This window comes from Petaurus breviceps, unplaced genomic scaffold (assembly GCF_028583685.1).
Source record: "Petaurus breviceps papuanus isolate PSGF00001 unplaced genomic scaffold, PetGlider_PUasm1.0 379, whole genome shotgun sequence".
Taxonomy (NCBI): domain Eukaryota; kingdom Metazoa; phylum Chordata; class Mammalia; order Diprotodontia; family Petauridae; genus Petaurus; species Petaurus breviceps.
The window spans coordinates 1,032,465-1,049,523 of record NW_027186303.1 but is presented as its reverse complement, the minus strand read 5'-3'; the positions used below and the strand labels follow the sequence as shown (position 1 = coordinate 1,049,523).

The window sequence follows — 17,059 nt, the reverse complement described above, 5'->3', positions numbered from 1 at the left end:
GGGCAGGTCTCAAAAGTCCAGGGCAATTCAAAGCGGCCACCAGCAATCTCTTAGTCTCTCCCTCTCCACGAGGTGCTGCTTCCAAAAAGAACTTCCGCCTCTCTCTTGTCTCTCCAAATCTATATCACCAGCTCCTCCCACTTCAGGACTTTCTTTTCACATCAACAAGCCCATCCCACAGGTAGGATTAACAAACTCTGGGTTTTAATACAATCAATTTGAAAACCAAGCCAATACAGGGGAATCTTTAATTGCCATTACTATCACACAGACATGCCCTCCCTTTTACCACCTCTACCCCTACCCCTCTCTTCTATTAACCTCTCTTCTATTAACCTGTTGGGTAAGATAAATTTCTATACACAACAGTGTGTGTGTATGTATATTCTTTCCTCTTTGAACCATTGTGATGAGAGTAAGGTTCAAGCATTGTCTGCCACCCACCATTTCCCCCTCCACTATAAAAACTCTTCCTTGTATACCTCTTTCATGTGAGAAAAATTTCCCCTTCTATCTCTCCCTTCCCCTTTTCACAGTGGGGATTTTTTAAATCTATGAAAATGCTCTCTACTTCCAGAGAGAATTGATGAATTCTGAGTGCAAATTTTCTCACTTTTTTTGGCTTCTTTTTGCAATATGGTTAATATCGAAACATGTTTTTTTCTTAGCCCTTCATTTTTTTTTAGATCATTCTAATAAAATCATCTCATACCCATGCCCCAGTCTATGTAAACTTTTAACTGTCCTAATAATGATGAAGTTCTTAGGAGTTATATGAATCATCTTTCCGTATAGAAATGTAAGCAGTTTAACTTTATTGAGTCCCTTATGATTTCTCTATCATGTTTACCTTTTTATGTTTCTCTTGAGTCTTGTGTCTGAATGTCAGATTTTCTTTTTAGCTTGGGTCTTTTCATTAGGAATACTTGAAAGTCCTCTATTTTATTAAATGTCCATTTCCCCCCTTGAAATATTCTTATTTGTAATCCTTGCTCCTTAGTCTTCTGGAAGATCATATTCCAAACCCTCTTCTCCTTTAATATGGAAGTCACTAAGTTTTGTGATCCTGACTGTATCTCCACAATATTTAAATTGTTTCTTTCTGGCTGCTTGCAATATTTTCTCCTTGACCTGGGAGCCCTAGAATTTGGTTATAATATTCCTGAGAGTCTTCTTTTGGGGATCATTTTCAGGAGGTGATAAGTGAATTTTTTTTCAATTTCTATTTTACCCTCTAGATCTAAGAGAACAGGGTCATTTCCCTTGACAACTTCTTGAAATATGATGTTTAAGCTTTTTTAAAAAAAAAAATCCTAGCTTTCAGATAGTCCACTAATTCTTAAATAATTTCTCTTTGATCTATTTCCAGGTCAGTTTTTTTCCAATAAGATATTTAGCGTTTTCTTCTATTTCTTTCATTCTTTTGACTTTGTTTTATTGTGTATTGATGTCTCATGAAATCATTAGCTTCCACTTGCGCAATTCTAATTTTTAAGAAATTATTTTCCTCAGTGAGATTTTGTACCTCTTTTTCTTTTTCTTTCCTTTTTTTGGGTGGGCAGTTGGGATAAGTGACTTGCCTAAGGTCACATGGGTAGTTTTTGTGTTAAGTGTCTGAGCCAGGATTTGAACTCAGGTTCTCCTGACTCCAGGGCCAGTGCTCTATTCACTGTGCCACCTAGCTGCCCCCAGTACGTCTTTTTCTATTTGGCTTCAGTGAATTTTTATATTTTCTTTTCCATTTGATCTGTTCTGCTTTTTAAGAAGTTCCTTTCTTCAGTGAATTTTTGTGCCTCTTTTACCCTTAGGTCAATTCTGTTTTTTTTTTTAAGGTATTATTTTCTTCAGCAGTTTTTGTGCCTTTTTTTTTTTTTACTAAGTTCTTAATTTATTTCTCATAACTTTCTTACATCACTCTAATTTCTTTCCCCAATTTTTCCTCTACTATTCTTACCTCTTTCTTTAATTCTCCCAGGAATTCTTGTTGGGATTATCTCCAATTAGCATTTTTCTTTGAGAGTTTAATTGTAGCTGTTTTTGCCTTCTGGTCTTCTGAGTGTGTATCTTGGTTTTCCTTGCTACCACAGTAGCTTTTTTCTGTTGTTGCTGTTTGCTCATTGTTCCAGCCTATTTCTTGACTTTGAATTTCATATTAAAGTTGGTCTCTACTCACCGGGGGTGGGGGAGGTACTGTCCCAAGGTTTGGGGTTTTTTTGTGACTCTGTTTTCAGAGCTAGTTCTGGGGGTCTGCAAGTTTTTGGTGTTTTCAAGGTGGTTTGATCCTGGGAGAGTTGTGGTCATTGTTCTTCTGGTCTTCACTCAGGAAGGGCCTCTAATCCCCTGTAGCCTCAATCACTAGCATTCCTCTTGGCGCTGGAACTATGACCAGGTCCACTAGGGAATGCTGCCACTGAAAGTGCTAGCGTTCCTCTTCACCTTAGAACTGTGACCAGGGCCCCTGCTGTCTTGTGAAAGACCAGAATTATTCCTCTGTGTCCTTGAACTGGGACCCAGAACTATATGGGCCTTAGAGCTGCCAGTCAGCACCGGCTGTACCCAGTGACAGCAGAGGGTCCCAGTTGTCCATCCACCCTACTGTCTCTGGGCTGAGAGCTTATAATGTTAATGGGAGTTGAAGATCTTCTCTCACTCATTAATAGGCCTCAGGTGAGCCCAACAAGATAAACTTGATTAGGGGAGGCTTGTTTTTCCAGAAGGCCCACACCTTTTGTTACTTTGTAATTAGGTAGTGGATCATGAGGGTTGTGATGCCCTCTGACCTTGAAGAAGTATATATGTATATACTCTGAGGTTAGTATTTTGCTTTGGGGCTCACTCACTGGAAAAGTGTTCGAGTGATATAACCAGATGAGACTCTGGGTAGCTGTTAAGGAGCCCCCAACTTTGAAAACTCAGATGTTGGTGCTTCTCTCTCTGGCCACTATGTAAGTATGTAATAAATCAGAAAGTTGGATCTCTTTGTTGATCTATGGTGTTTGTATCATTTAGTCTGTTCGTCTTTATGCTATTATTTCTGTTTGTATTTTCTCTGAAGTTCAGGATGCTGACTTTTAAAATTTTTCACTAAGTAAATGATATATATGTTTGATTAAAGTAAGATTGTTGAACCCTTTTAAGTTGCTTTCCTTTAGAAAAGCAGACCAAAGAACCTATGCTAGCAGCCCTCCTGTGTGCTGGTGTTATTGGTCATACACCCCCACAGCAGCTGCAGGTGGCATTGCTGTTACAGAGTTTTGGAAGCGGTTGCCATTGCAGCAGCTGCCTCCAAGGCCCAGTGCTGGTGCTCCTGCTGTGTTCTGGGTCTGTGCCCACCCCAGGGTCACAAATCTTTCCTGCCCTCCTTCTAAGTTGTCTCAGGCTGGAGAAAAATGTCTCACCCCAACCTTGTGTTGGCTCTGCTGTTCCAAAATTTAATTTGAGGTGTTATTTTAAAGTTGTTTGGAGGGGAAGGTAGGGAGAGTTCAGCCAGGTTGCTGGCCTTGCCCCCGGTAAGAGTTACTAGACAATTTTACAATTTTAGGAAGAAGCTTGGGAGCCCTGAGAGCTTAAGGGACTTACTTGGTCATGGTCCCCTAGGTCGTATATGCCACAACTGTCTAGCCTAAGTCTTCTCTCCACCTACTGTGCCATAGTAACTTACATACCTTTATTTTTTCAGCCATTCCCTAATCAATGTATACCTACTTGGTTTCTAGTTCTTTGCCAGCAGAAAGAACACCACTGACTGTTTGGGTATATATTGGACCTTAGTTTCTATCTTTGACTTCTCCGGGGGTATTGATTCACTGTTGGGATAGCTGAGTAAAAAGGTATGGATATTTTTCTTTCCTAATTCCAAATTGCTCCCCAGAAAGTCTGGGCTGCCTATTTTTAATATAACCACCTGAGTTATTAAAGAGTGGACCCAAAAGAATTAGGCCAGAGCTCACGCCCAGCTTTTGAATACAGAAATTTGGAAGCACTAGATTCTTCCCATATATTCCTAAGAGGGGAGGAGGGGTTGGGAGTAGGTTCTGACCAGTCAGTGGGGAGGACTTCTTCTAGACTCCGGTTACATAATGATGATAAATGTTGAAGCTGATGTGTTCCACTGAGATCTAAATAAAACATTATGGATCTTAATTCTAACTATGCACTAAAATATTTATAATACAGGAAAGAGTTCCTGCTTCCTTTCAATGAAATTAACCTCAGATGCTTAAAAAAGAAAACCACCACCATTCCAGGCAGAACTTGCTGTTTGCATTTGCAGCTACCTCCAGGACAAAAAGCTCTCTGTGGGAAACTTTTCTTTGTCTGACCCAGTTACCCAGTGGAGGACCTGAAGATGTTTCCCTATCCTTTCCTAATGAATAATGTTTTTAGGCTTTGTGAGGACTATTTCCAGCTGTGTGCTGGCATGTATGTTTAACAACTGGCTTTCTTAACAAAAAAATGTACCCACAACGCACTTTTAAGTCGACTCTCCATTATGAATATTTCCTTCATCGCTTTGTTAAGTCTAGACAATTAACAAAGCAGTCATTTGATCCCTAATTGGTAGTGTTTGCTATTTCTGCTACTTCCCACAAAATTTTAATGGTTGGCTTTTGGAAGCCAGTCTTAGCCAGCTCCAATATACTCCTGGCTTGTTGGGTTTTTTTTTTCTTTCCAACTTGCTTTTGGGTTCATAGCTTAATTCCAGATGGTTGTGTTTCTTTTGGATACATGGAGCATATCTATACAGTTCCATTGGGTTTTAAGTTTCCTAAATATTATAATATGCACTGTACATAGGTCAATACAGCTATACTGTCTTTCTCCAAGTGTTATTAACCCATCATACAACATTCAGAAGCTCCCTATTACATCCAAGCCCTCTGCTTGGCATTTGAAGCTCTTTACAATGTGGTCCCTTCCTTCCATAACCTGACTGGCTCATCCCCATGATGCAGCTGATGCCATTCCCTGTGTGGGAAAGGTCAGGAAGCCCTGAGAGAATCATGATGACGTGTCAGGGGGGTGCTCAGAGAGGCTTTGGAACATGCTTCAGCCTTCTGTCACTGGGTCTGGCGTGCTCACCAGTCCTGAATGGCAGCCTTGTTGATGGGCTGCAGCTTTAGACATGGTGCTGAGGGAGCCTTTGCAAAGGTATCAGTCAGCCCAGTCTAATTCTCTCAGCATCCTGTTCCTCTGGCTGACTTGTCCCTGCTAGACAGTGTCCAGTGAAGGACAGGGATGCAAGGGGAGGCATTTCTGTAGCCAGTTCTGTTAAGAGGAGTGGGGCTCTGAGGCTAGCTCTGGGGCTAGCCCTACAGTAGGTGAGATGAAGTCTCATCTGGTAGTGATGCCCCCATTTGGATGTGAACTTGGTGGGACTAATGTTTATGTAGAAACTGTGTCTCAGAAACAGAAGTGGTAGACAGTACAGCCCTGAAGTACTGGGAAGGAGATGTTTGTACTTCTATTCCTGCTGCATCTTTTAGATAAATATCCCTTTGTAAAAGTTGATGCAAATTGGTTGAATAGAACTGGGGGACTGATTGCTAGTGGCTAACAGTGTGTGTAGGGAAACACATTCAGAATAGGGACTCGAGCCAATAATGGTAGAAAAGAAACACCCCAAGAAGTGCTCCCCCTAGGACTTCAAGGAGGAGATATGGCTGCCTGACTGAGATAGTGAGGCCAGAGAAAATCCTTGCTCTCTTGCCACCTTAGTCTTTTTTACACTTCCTCTGTGATCCAGCTGTGTTCCTTGCCTAAGTGTCATTCCTCACCCATGACAAGCCATCTCCCAGCTCTCTGCATTTTATTGTCTGGTCCCCAATTCTTGGAATGTCCTGCCTCTTGATTTCCTTTAAGACTCACCTCAATTCCCACCTTCTGCAGGACTTTCCCAGATTCCCCAGCTTCCAGTGCCTTACCCCCCATCTGCTCTGTATATATCTTGTACGTCCCGAGGGTGGTCCCCCATTGGAATGGGAGCTCCTTGAGGTCAGGGACTGTATCTTTACCTTTCTTTTTATCTCCAGAGGCTGATTTCAGTTTCCAACACATAGAAAACACTTAATAAATGCCTGTGGACTGACTGATTTGAAATGTAGTCATGGGGAGCACAGGGGAAAACATCATAGAGCAGTCACCTTGTCTTAGAGCAGTGTAGACTTTGATGTTCTTTGTCTGTGGGTGTCACACATCTTCCAGGAGCTCAGCTGGGAGGAATTTTCAGCAAACACAGGGAAGATGTAGAGTGTGTCACGGACAGTATGACTTTACAATGGTCTGACCAACTCTTCTCAGGCACCAGGTGTGTTCTCAGCCTCCACCTTTGCTTCAGCCCTCCATTTCCCCTCTCTTTTCCTCCCAGGTCTCTTCCCTAGCCTTGATTTTTACTTCTTCTCTATGTTTATCCCTATTGAGATTCCACAGCTATTCTCCTTGTTTTGGGTGTGAAAGTTGCTAGTTTCAGCTCTGTCTTCTCTGGACATAGCTGACCAACTCCCTTTTGGCCTGCTCTCTGAGGAGGTTTCATTTTTATATGTTTTTTTTCTGTGGACAGGAGTTGATGTAAAGTGTAATGATAGTATGAATAAAACAGGTTACTTGGTAGACGGGATGAGTACATATTCATTATGTCTTTGCCTCAGCCTAGTCTTTTCTAATAACAGAAAAAAGATACACATTCCTGGTAACCTTCAAAATAAATGTTTGGGTTTTTTGTTTGTTTCTTTCTTACTTCCATTAGGTTGTTTCAACTCTGACCTCTATATTGATTGTAAGTTGCTAAGCAAGAAATTAACTATATTGGGAAAGAAGCTTAACTTTGCTGGTGCCAAATGTTATTAGGGGGACGTCTCAGAAGCATTGACAGCTAAGAGCCAAGTCACCTTGCATTTCATCTGAGTCCAACTGTGTGAATTCTTGAGCCACATAAAATGTTTCAGAAGCCAGTTGAAATCATGAAGAAGAATCCTCAGTCTGTCTTAAAGCCTCAGCCCCCCATCCGGCCTTATGTATGTTCCACGATAAAGGATTTCCAAGAAGAAAGAGATTTTTTGGCAAACAACATCTTCCCCCAGCTTAATAAACTCTGCAATACCCGGGGGACGTACTTCAAGGCCATTGACCTGAGGTGGCCAGCATCTGAGGCTCATGACCCTCTCTGCCCCAACTTTCGAAGGCAGTACTGCAGCCTGCAATCCCAGCAGCTGAAGCTTTGTCTCGATTATGTCAACAACTCATTCCCTTTTTTCCTATGCATGCTGGGCCAGACCTATGGAGAATTCCTCCGTGAGGATGCAAATTTCCTGCCCACTGGGACCCCCGACCTGCCAGGCCTGTCCAAGGTAGAAAAGAATCTCTATGTTGCAGCCCACAACGGCTACCCTTGGGTCCTGGAGAATTTCACCTGCAGCCTCACAGAGCTGGAAGTGATCCAGGCGGCCTTTATGAATGATTCCCACTTTCAGTATTACTATTTTCGGACTGGCGCCATGCTACTGAAAGCATTGGAACAGGAAAAGGGAAAGATTACCTGTCCGCAATCCCGGCAGAAGGAATACGAGAAACGGCGGATTGGCGAGCTCAAAGCCAAGATCATTAGCAAAGGGCTGCCCGTCAGGTTTTACAGAGATCTCCATGAGCTGGGTGAATTGGTTTTCAAAGACTGGTCAATTGTGATAGAAAAACTTTACCCTGCTTCTGCCCTGCCAGAGAATGTAGGTTAGTAAAAAAAATCAGGGCTTGGAGTTGAGGGTCATCATAACATCCATGTTTTGCCTTTTGGTGTTCTTTTTTTAAATTTTAAATAAAAAAAAATTCAAGTGTCATATAGCATGTAAAGGTAAATAGTTGTTTGAGTATCCTGATGACAAGTGGATCTCTGTCTGTTTGAAATGAACTCTTGCGGAAACTATAAACTAACTGGTTCTGGTAGAAAGATGACACACGGGTCTGCAGCAATGACCCAAGTCAATCAGTGGGTCAATAAACAGGCGCAAGGCATAAACAGGCATAAATTAGCGCAAGAATCACAAACAAACCTCCTTTCTTTTGAGAGGCAGCTCTCTGACGTCATCCTGACTCAAATGTACAGGAAGATGTGATCGTAGCAGGGGATCGACTCAGTCAAGTTTCTGATTACTGGACTCTTGAAGAGCATACACGTGAGCTACCTCAGTGGCAGAGTGGGTAGTGCCCTAAATTTGGGCTTAGGAAGAACCAGGTTTGGGTCCCACCTAAGATCTAGCTGTGTGACCATGGGCCTTTTCATTTAATCTCCTAGAGCCCCAGTTTCTTCTTTTGTCAAACGGCAATAACAATTCTTGTCCTGAGAGGCAAAGTGGCCTAAGAGCAAGGCAGAAAGATGTGGGTTTGACAATATTCTATCTATGTTAACTTGGGCAATAAAATTTAATTGGGAAATATTTAATAAAATGAATGAAAATACAAAGGACCAGAGATAATGTTAATATGTGTTTTTCTGAGTCAATATGCTGGTCCATCTTCTGTTTGCGTTTGACCCCACTGCTCAGAATAACAGAGAAGGAACTGGTCTGCATTGGGAGAGAGATCAAGGAAATTCCAGGTCTCCTAATACTTGAAGTACTTATTTCTTAGGGTTGTCATGCATACCTTAAAGGGTTGTAGGAATGTGAGAAGATGGATAGGCTATCCTCACTGTAGGTGAGGATGCCTCGTGTGACTTGGGCCATTCCCTTGCACTTATCAACTAAGTCAGAGGCAGATTGCAGTCAGTGTTGTATTGGGCGAGCTCCTGAGTGTTTAGTGGCAGAACCTGAACTCAGATCTTTCTGACTACAAGTCTCTGTCCTCATGCCATGATGTCCATTATTTTGTACTATGGACAACTCCCCCCCCCCAAAAAAAAACCCAAACAGAACCAAAAGCCTGGGAATATAGGCGACTCCTAAATGAATACATTTTGAGTCTCTTTAAACTGAATTTAGCATCACAGAATTTTAGAGCTAAAAGCAACCTTAAAAACCACCTATCCCAGCTTTTTAATTTCATATATGAAGGAACTGACATCCAGAGAGGGGAAAGGCCTTGTCCAGCATCACAGAATGACCTTACCACATAGCCTCACTAGTGTAAGTAATGGGAAGTAGCATTTTGTCTTTTTTCCCCCCAAACTTTTCATTTTTATTTATATCTCACTTCATTTAGGTTTTGTGTGTTGCTTGTATTTCCCTTAGAAATTCATTTTGGTTGCTTCAAAATCTTTTATTTGAAATGGTGAGAGAACATAGCAAGGTCAGCTTTTTGTCCTTTTCAGTTTGAGGTCATGGAAAAATTCAGATCCCTAAGTAGGCACATACTGAGGGAATTCAGAAAGATCCAGTTGTTTGTTCAGCCTCCCTGAGGCTGGCGCAGTCCTGTAGAATTGCCAGTGTAAGTTTGACTCAGAGGAGGAGCAAGGGCCTGTGCGGGGAAGCTGGTGTGAGCTATGTGTAGCTGATGACTGAACCTTCCCACATCAGGTGTTAATAGACATTTTTTTTTGTTTTTCAAGACTATGAGCACAACTTTGAACGTTCTTATCATGAAGCTTTTACTGCAAAGTGCCGGAAGATGTTTGTGTTGTCTAAAGAATCGAAACAAGTATTTGATGCTTTGGAAAAATTTGTGATGAAGGATCCTCAAAATGAGGCAGTCAAACAGGACTCTGGCAGCTCTCTGGAATCTATTCTCAGGTAATGTAGAGCGGAATGTTACAGGCGTGTCTTTTGGTTGGGTGTAAGCAGCACAGCCTCACTTTGGCAGACAGGATTTCCTTGGATCTGGAATGGCAATGCCATCTTCTCAGCTCCTTCCCTCAGAGCCTGGTTCAGGGATCACTGCCTCCAGCAAGCCTTCCTTGGCAGGGAAGTTCCCTGACCCTTCACAGTCATCATCCATTTATACACATTCCCCCTCCCTCCCATTTCTCTACTTCATTCTCTCCAGAAGATTGGAAGCTCCTTCAGAGCAGGGATCTGCCCTCTGGCTTTATTTATTTACCTATTTATTTTTAGATTTTATATCTCCCAAAGCCCCTCTTATGGTGTTGTACATGAAGGAGACATTTAATAAATTCCCAATGAATGAATATTTGACTTCACCTCCTTCCTGGACCTCAGTTTCCACATCTGTAAGATGAAAAGATTGGACTACATGACCTTGAGGTCCCTTCCAGCTTTGGATCTCTGAATTCTGTGTGATCCCAAGATTCAGAAAACGAAGGAAGTGAATTTGGGAATTACACCATCCACATCAGAAGCTTTATAAAATGTCATGTATTTTAGTAATAGCCCAGAGAGGCAGCCTGGCCTTGGAAGCCTGGAAGGCCTTGGCTGTCCAGCCTCTGACTCATACTGGCTAAGTGACTACAGGTAAAATCCAGGCCAGTCTCCAGGACTTTAAGGTGGAGAATGGGCAAGTGAGCAGTGGTGCCATAGTGGATAGAATCCCCATCTTGGAGTCTGGAAGACTTGGATTCAAATCTTGCCTCTGACACATACTAGCTGTGAGACCCTGGGCAATTCCCCTAACCTCTGTCTGCTTCAATTTCCTCATCTATAAAATGGGGATAATAATAGCACTGACCTCCCAAGATCTAATTAATGAGATAAAGTACTTATCTGTATGACTTGGTGGAGTATAATGTTTTTGGGATATAAGATCTTCCCTGCCCATTAATAGGCCTGAACCCATTAAGGGAAGCTTCTTAGGGGAGGCTTGCTTGTAGCAAGGCTTTCACACCTTTTGCTAATTTCTAATTAGGCCCTGAGTCACCAAGGGTTGACTGTATGTTCAGAGCTCCCCCACTGCTCAGATCTAAAGGCTCTCTCTGCCCAGGGTTGTATGTAAAGTGTATAGTTGATTCAAGCAGTCAGAGCCCTGTCTGTTTGTCTTTATTTCTCTGCTTGTATTTTCTCTGTTGGTATTTTCTCTGAAGTTCAGGGTGCTGACTTTTCCTTTGAACTTGTGAATATAATTTAAAAGACCGTTGTTATATTGAAAAGATTGTTATATTTCCTAGTAAAGCATATCTAAGAATCTGTGCTAGCAGCCATCCTGAGTATGCCAGTGTGGTTGCTGCTGCATGGAGGAAGTTTTCTCATGAAGATGTTTTCTGTCACAGATCAAGTCACAGGGATGGGGACAGGACCTGATTCTGTGATTTCACTATTATAGGGAACTCCTGGATGAGGGAACTTTTACCACCAATTTGGGTCAGCACCTTCTCTACCACTTGGAGTCTTAGGTGATTTCCTAGAGTCTTGAGAGCCTAAGTAATCTGCCCAGGGTTATAGAGCCAACACTTGTCAGATCCTGGACTTGAACCAAGATTTTTGTGGCTCCAAGGCCAGTTCCCTGTCCATTCAGTCAGTAAGCATATACCTACTGTGTGCAGGTACTGTGCTAAGTGCTGGGGTCACAAAGAAAGGCAGAAGACAATCCCTGCCCTCAAGGGGCTGTCTCTCTCCAGATTACCTGCCACTCAGGATGTAGGAAAACTGGGATACTAATACACAACATGTTGATGGAGTTATGAACTGATCCAACCATTCTTGAGAACAATTTGGATTGTGCCCAGGGAGCTATAAAACTGTACATACACTTTGACTCAGCGATACCTCTACTAGGTCTGTATCACAAAGAGATAAGAAACAAAAAGGAAAAGGACTGATATGTACAAAAATATTTATTGTAGCTCTTTTTGTGGTGGCAAAGAACTAGAAATTGAGAGGATACCCAGTAATTGAGGAATGGCTAAACAAGTTGTCGTTATGATTGAATACTATTGTGCCATAAGAAATGATGAAGGGGATGGTTGCAGAAAAACCTGGTAAATCTTATAGGAACTGATGCAAAATGAAGTGAACAAAACCAGGAGAACATTATTCACAGTAACACTAATGTTGTAAGGATGATCAATTATGAAAGACTTAGTTACTCTGATCAAGACAGTTCCAAAGGATGCATGGTGAAAAATGCTGCCCATCTCCAAACAGAGAACTGATGAACCCTGAGTGCAGATTGAAGCATATTCTTTTAAAGTTTCTTTAATTTTCTTGGATTTTTGCAACGTGGATGATAGGGAAATCTTTTTTATGATTTCATGTGTATAATTGGTATCACATTTTTTGCCTTCACAACAGATGGGAGAGGGATGAGAGGGAGGAAGAAAACTCAGAACTCAAAATTAAAAAAAAAAAAAAGGAATGTTTAGGTACAAGTCCAGAAGCAGCAGTCTCACATCTAACTTGGAAGTCCTTGGAGCTCAATGAACAATGGAATTTCCCCAAAATGGGAACTGCTTTCAAAGATCAGCTGATTGTGACCATAACAGGATCACTGTTGTTGGCATTAGCAGAGTTGACATGGCATGGCATGTACCATCAATGTCTTAAAGAAGGATTTGACTGATGAATTTGCCCTAGGTGATGTCATAGAAGACAAACTAAAGGGAGAGATGATGGATCTCCAGCATGGTGGTTTTTTCCTGAGCTTGCCAAGGATTGTCTCTGTCAAAGAGTACAGTGTGACTGTAGAGTCAAACCTGGTTGTTGTTATGTCTGGGGCACATTAGAAGAAAGGAGAAAGTTATATTAATTTGGTCCTATTTAATGTGAATATCTTTAAATTCAGCATTCCCAATATTGTTAAATATAGCCCTAATAGCAATCTGCTCGTTGTTTCCAATTCAGTGGATATTTTGACATCTGTGGCCTGGAAGCTAAGTGGCTTTCCTCAGAACTGTGTTGTTGGAAGTGGTTGCAATCTGGACTCTGCCCATTTCTTTTACTTACTGGGGTAGAGACTCAGTGTCCATTCTTTAAGTTATCATGGATGGCTTCTTGGGGGGGACTCCAGTGTTCTTGTGTGGAGTGGAGTGAGTGTTGCCTATGTCTCAACTGCTTCAGGAATTGATGCTGACTCAGAGCATTGGAAAGATGTTCATAAACAGATAGTTCAAAGTGCTTATGAGGTGATCAAGCTGAAGGGTCATACTTCCTGGACCAAATGGGAAGATCTGGCAGAAAGCATAATGAAGAATCTTAGGAGAGGGCATCCAATTTTTATCATGATTGAGGGTCTGTATGACATTAATGATGGTGTCTTCCAAAATACTCATAGCAGCATAGGATGCCCTTCAATTGGGAAATGACCAAACAAGCTGTATATGATTGTAATGGAATACTATTGTGCTGTAAGAAATGACAAGCAGGATGACTTCAGAAAAAAACTGGCTCTTCCTAGAGTTAGAATTGGGGAATGGTAGTGTGACTACTATTTGTTAAAACCTGTTGTTTGCAAAGTGATGCTGGATGTGATTTGTACAGTCTTGAAGTAGTTGCTATAAAACAGAGCCAGTGCGCCACATATAACTAACTGCCTGCCTTGCAGGTGCAACAGGTTCCTGTAGGTCTAGAAGACAATTTTTGGTTCCTGAACACCATACAGTAATATTTTGTTTATGCATTGATTACCTTTGTGCTCCTCTCCATTAGGGCTCTACAGCATGGCCCCATGTATCACCTTTCTAGAGGACTTGATTTGGGGGATACATACACACATCTTTATACATACATACATACATACATATCTGTACATATATACACATATATATGCAACCTACTTATATATATGTCAATAGTTGTAAATTTCTGTATTATATAAAAAGATCACTCCCTTTCTATATGTATGTGTGTATATGTATATATATATATATATACATATACATACAACACAACCAATTCCTCAAGTGTCATACCCAAATACAGAATAAACAAATAACTGATAAAAAAGTTTAAATAAATAATATGTTAAACAAAAATATCACCATCCTCTCTTCTTTCTCCCTAAAAAATCCTAGAACTCTTTAGCCTATTAGTCTACATTTAATTCCATATAAGAAAATAAAAAGTTTAAAAGAAAAATCCTAGGATTTAAAAAATGACACAAGTTCTATAGTTTGTCATAAATTTGACAAAGCAATTATTTGCTACTGGATAGCAAAATTCTAAAAGAAAGACCAGTCATAAGTTGAGTTTTGGCAAGATGCTAATTTTTATTTGCTGATAAGTAGGATGTGTGTCAGTTGCCTTTGACATAATCTATACCTAGTTTAAATAAAATCAGGACAACTTAAATTAGTTTCAGATTGAAAGTGAAGGGTCTTACTTTGCTTTGTGCTAGACCTAGTTAGTGGATCCAGGTTCTAGTCTTAATGTGACAGCTTCCTAGCTCTGCATTCTGTATGAGTCATTTGAATTCTCTGGATCTGTGATCCTTTCCCAGGGAGAGAATCTCTGCCCATCATTCCCAGCAGCAAACACTAGTACTCTTGGCTATTCTAGACACAGCAGGGCTGGTGCAGGGGGGTTTTGGGAATCTAATTGTCTTTGCAGGTCAGGATCCATGGGATGCTTCATTCTTTTCTTAGAGGATGAAACCTTGGGGAGGAGAGACAGAGACAGAGAGAAACAAAGACAGATAGAGACTCAGAGAGAGAGAGAGAGGGAGAGGGTCGGGCACTGGCTTTGGTGATGGCCAGAGGAGAATTCTGTGATGTCCTGCTAACCATGGGCAGGGGTCTGGCACATAGCCTGTGGTCCGTGTGGGGTGCCTTAGAGGCTTGTAGCCCAAACCAACCCTTGTGGTCTCTAAAGACTTCCGCCTTTATATATTCCCTCAGAGAAAGAATGATTTTGGGGGTCTCATTCTTCCTGTTTTGTCCTGAATGATAATTTAATGTTTTCTAGTCTTGGTTAAGACCTCCCCTTCTTGGGGTCCAAGTTCCTTTGTTTGGGAACTGATGCAGTGTATAAAATACACAGTGTGTAAAATGTAACAGCTGCACCATCAGGTCATCTCTGGAATCTTTTCTAGCTCCGGGTCTGTGATCTTCTCATAAGGATTCTGCATAATCACCATGGCCTTGGCACAGAGGCCTTAGAAATCTCCCTCAGCTTTCATTTTGCTATTTCATTTGACTAGATTATGTGGCTGTTTCATTTTTTTGGCATCATCTATTTTAGGCTTTGTGTATACTATGTGGAAGTCCATTGTTATTTCTCATTTAACACAGCAATCCAATTTTCTAGCCACTGCAATCCACTCAACTTCTCCTGCCTCTGACATACTCTGCTCTCCCTCCTTACTTAGAAGTCTGGTGATCTTTGGTTCCAGAACAGGACAGAAAGAGTTATTTAATCATTCTCACTAGCACAGATATGGTGGGATTATGACTTGGAACTAAAAGATCCTTCGGGGTAACCTAGACTAATTTCCTTATTTTGAAGATAAGGAAACTGAGGCCCTGATAATGGGAACCTTTCATAGAAGCATCCCTTCCTTAGGTAGAGAAGTGCCCTGGCACTGCTTTGGCCCTCAATTATTTGATGAAGCCCACATTCATTTCAAATAGAACCTTCTTTGGTGGGGATGATCCAGTCCCATATCCCATCTCTTGTCTCCAGCTTGGAACATTGCTAGGTGGTCACTCGTTTAAGTACCTTTGTGGATTATGAGACTGTATCAGCAATGCCATATTCACAATGCCTATGGAAATTACAGATATACTAATATAATTATCCATCACAAAATACATCAGGCTTGCCATATGGGGGAATAAGCTAGAAAATTTATTAAAATACCAAAAGACAGAGTCCCAAAACCAGAAAGTGAAAGCCATCAGAGTAGTTATGAAATTGGCACAGGTAGATAAAGTAGAAAGCACCCACATTCTCAAGCCTTTAAAACAGAACAGGCTACCTCAGGCAAAGGTCCTCCTCTTCCCACTCACAGCAACCACCCAGCGTTCAGGAAGCGTGCTCCCAGCAGCTCCGCCCCTTCCTGCTACGTCAGCAAGTCCAATGGGGCATGGAAGATCTTTAAATCCCATAACCCTTACAGAGACCCACATCAAAAGAAGGTCCACAGCTAGGTCCCTGATTAGTGTGACTGAGGAACCCAATGAATTGGTCCCCTATATTTGAATTAGAACTATTCAAAGTTAAAATTATATAAAATATGGTAACTGATTCTAGCCTATCAGAAGTATCCAGTGAAAATTTGAATAATGTGGTTACTTCCTAGGCTTTAATATTAGCTCTAATTGGGGCCCAGTTGCCCTTCTTTCATGAGATAACGTGTTTAAGATAATCTTTCCTTGGATATCCTAATTTTCGTGTTTGAAAACCTAGACCCTTTTTTTAAAGTCAGGTAAATTGTTTGAGATGGAGTGTTGAGAAGTTTACATAATTTTCTTTAACTTGGTCAATAACTACTCACTGAATTTATACTGTGTACTCAACACCATTATCTGAAGGGGGTAAGTCAGACAGGACCAGCCATGACACATTTTTCCTAAAATACTTTTAACCTAAATGTCCATGGCTTAATTGTTTGCTTTGTAATTTTGAAACAATACCTGGCCCTGTGAAATGTTGGTTGTGTGGGTCAGGAGCAAAGGAGTGTTCTTCTGGAGCTTAAAAGCTTTGGCTTAATCCCCACTTCTCTAAAGCAACACAATTCATTTGTAATCTTGAAGGAGGGGACGTCAGATGGCTTGATAATTTTCCTACTGATATTTCCTATTGATATTCCAAGTTATTTTTGGGGAAGAGATGATGACAACTCTTCTTTAATTTTATGGCTATATTTTTGTCCTAAGTGTGATATAAAATCAGATCCTATAATCTGCCTTTAAGGTGGTGAAAGCTCATTCCAGATTTATATTTATAGAGAAAGACTCGCTATGAATGTGGTACAACTGCAGGCTAACTCTGATGGCTCTCGACGAATACCCACATTTGTCTGGTTTCTAGGTTTGAAGCAGTCAGAAATAAATCAGCAGATACAGGGCATCCCAAAGTCTTAGTGTAATCTTAAGCCTTAATAAAACTTTTGGAATTCTGTTTAGGCTTAGACTTTTAGAACACTGGCTATTTGGGAAATCATAGGGGCAGGAACACCTTTTTTCCCCCCTCCAAATTCTGCCTTTAACATATACTGGAGTTGGGAGGGAAGGAGAGGAAACAAGCAT

At 41.2% G+C, this 17,059-nt stretch overlaps 1 protein-coding gene across 1 annotated transcript in view; it reads left to right on the top strand.

Moving 5' to 3' along the window:
- LOC138169811 (putative tetratricopeptide repeat protein 41) overlaps positions 1-17,059 on the top strand; it is an 83,696-nt gene that overhangs the window by 14,207 nt on the left and 52,430 nt on the right. Inside the window, exons 4-5 of the mRNA XM_069099356.1 lie at positions 6,746-7,722; positions 9,536-9,716. Of these exons, the coding sequence (XP_068955457.1) occupies positions 6,936-7,722; positions 9,536-9,716 (968 nt within the window). The 5' untranslated portion in view covers positions 6,746-6,935. The remainder of the gene's footprint in view (positions 1-6,745; positions 7,723-9,535; positions 9,717-17,059) is intronic.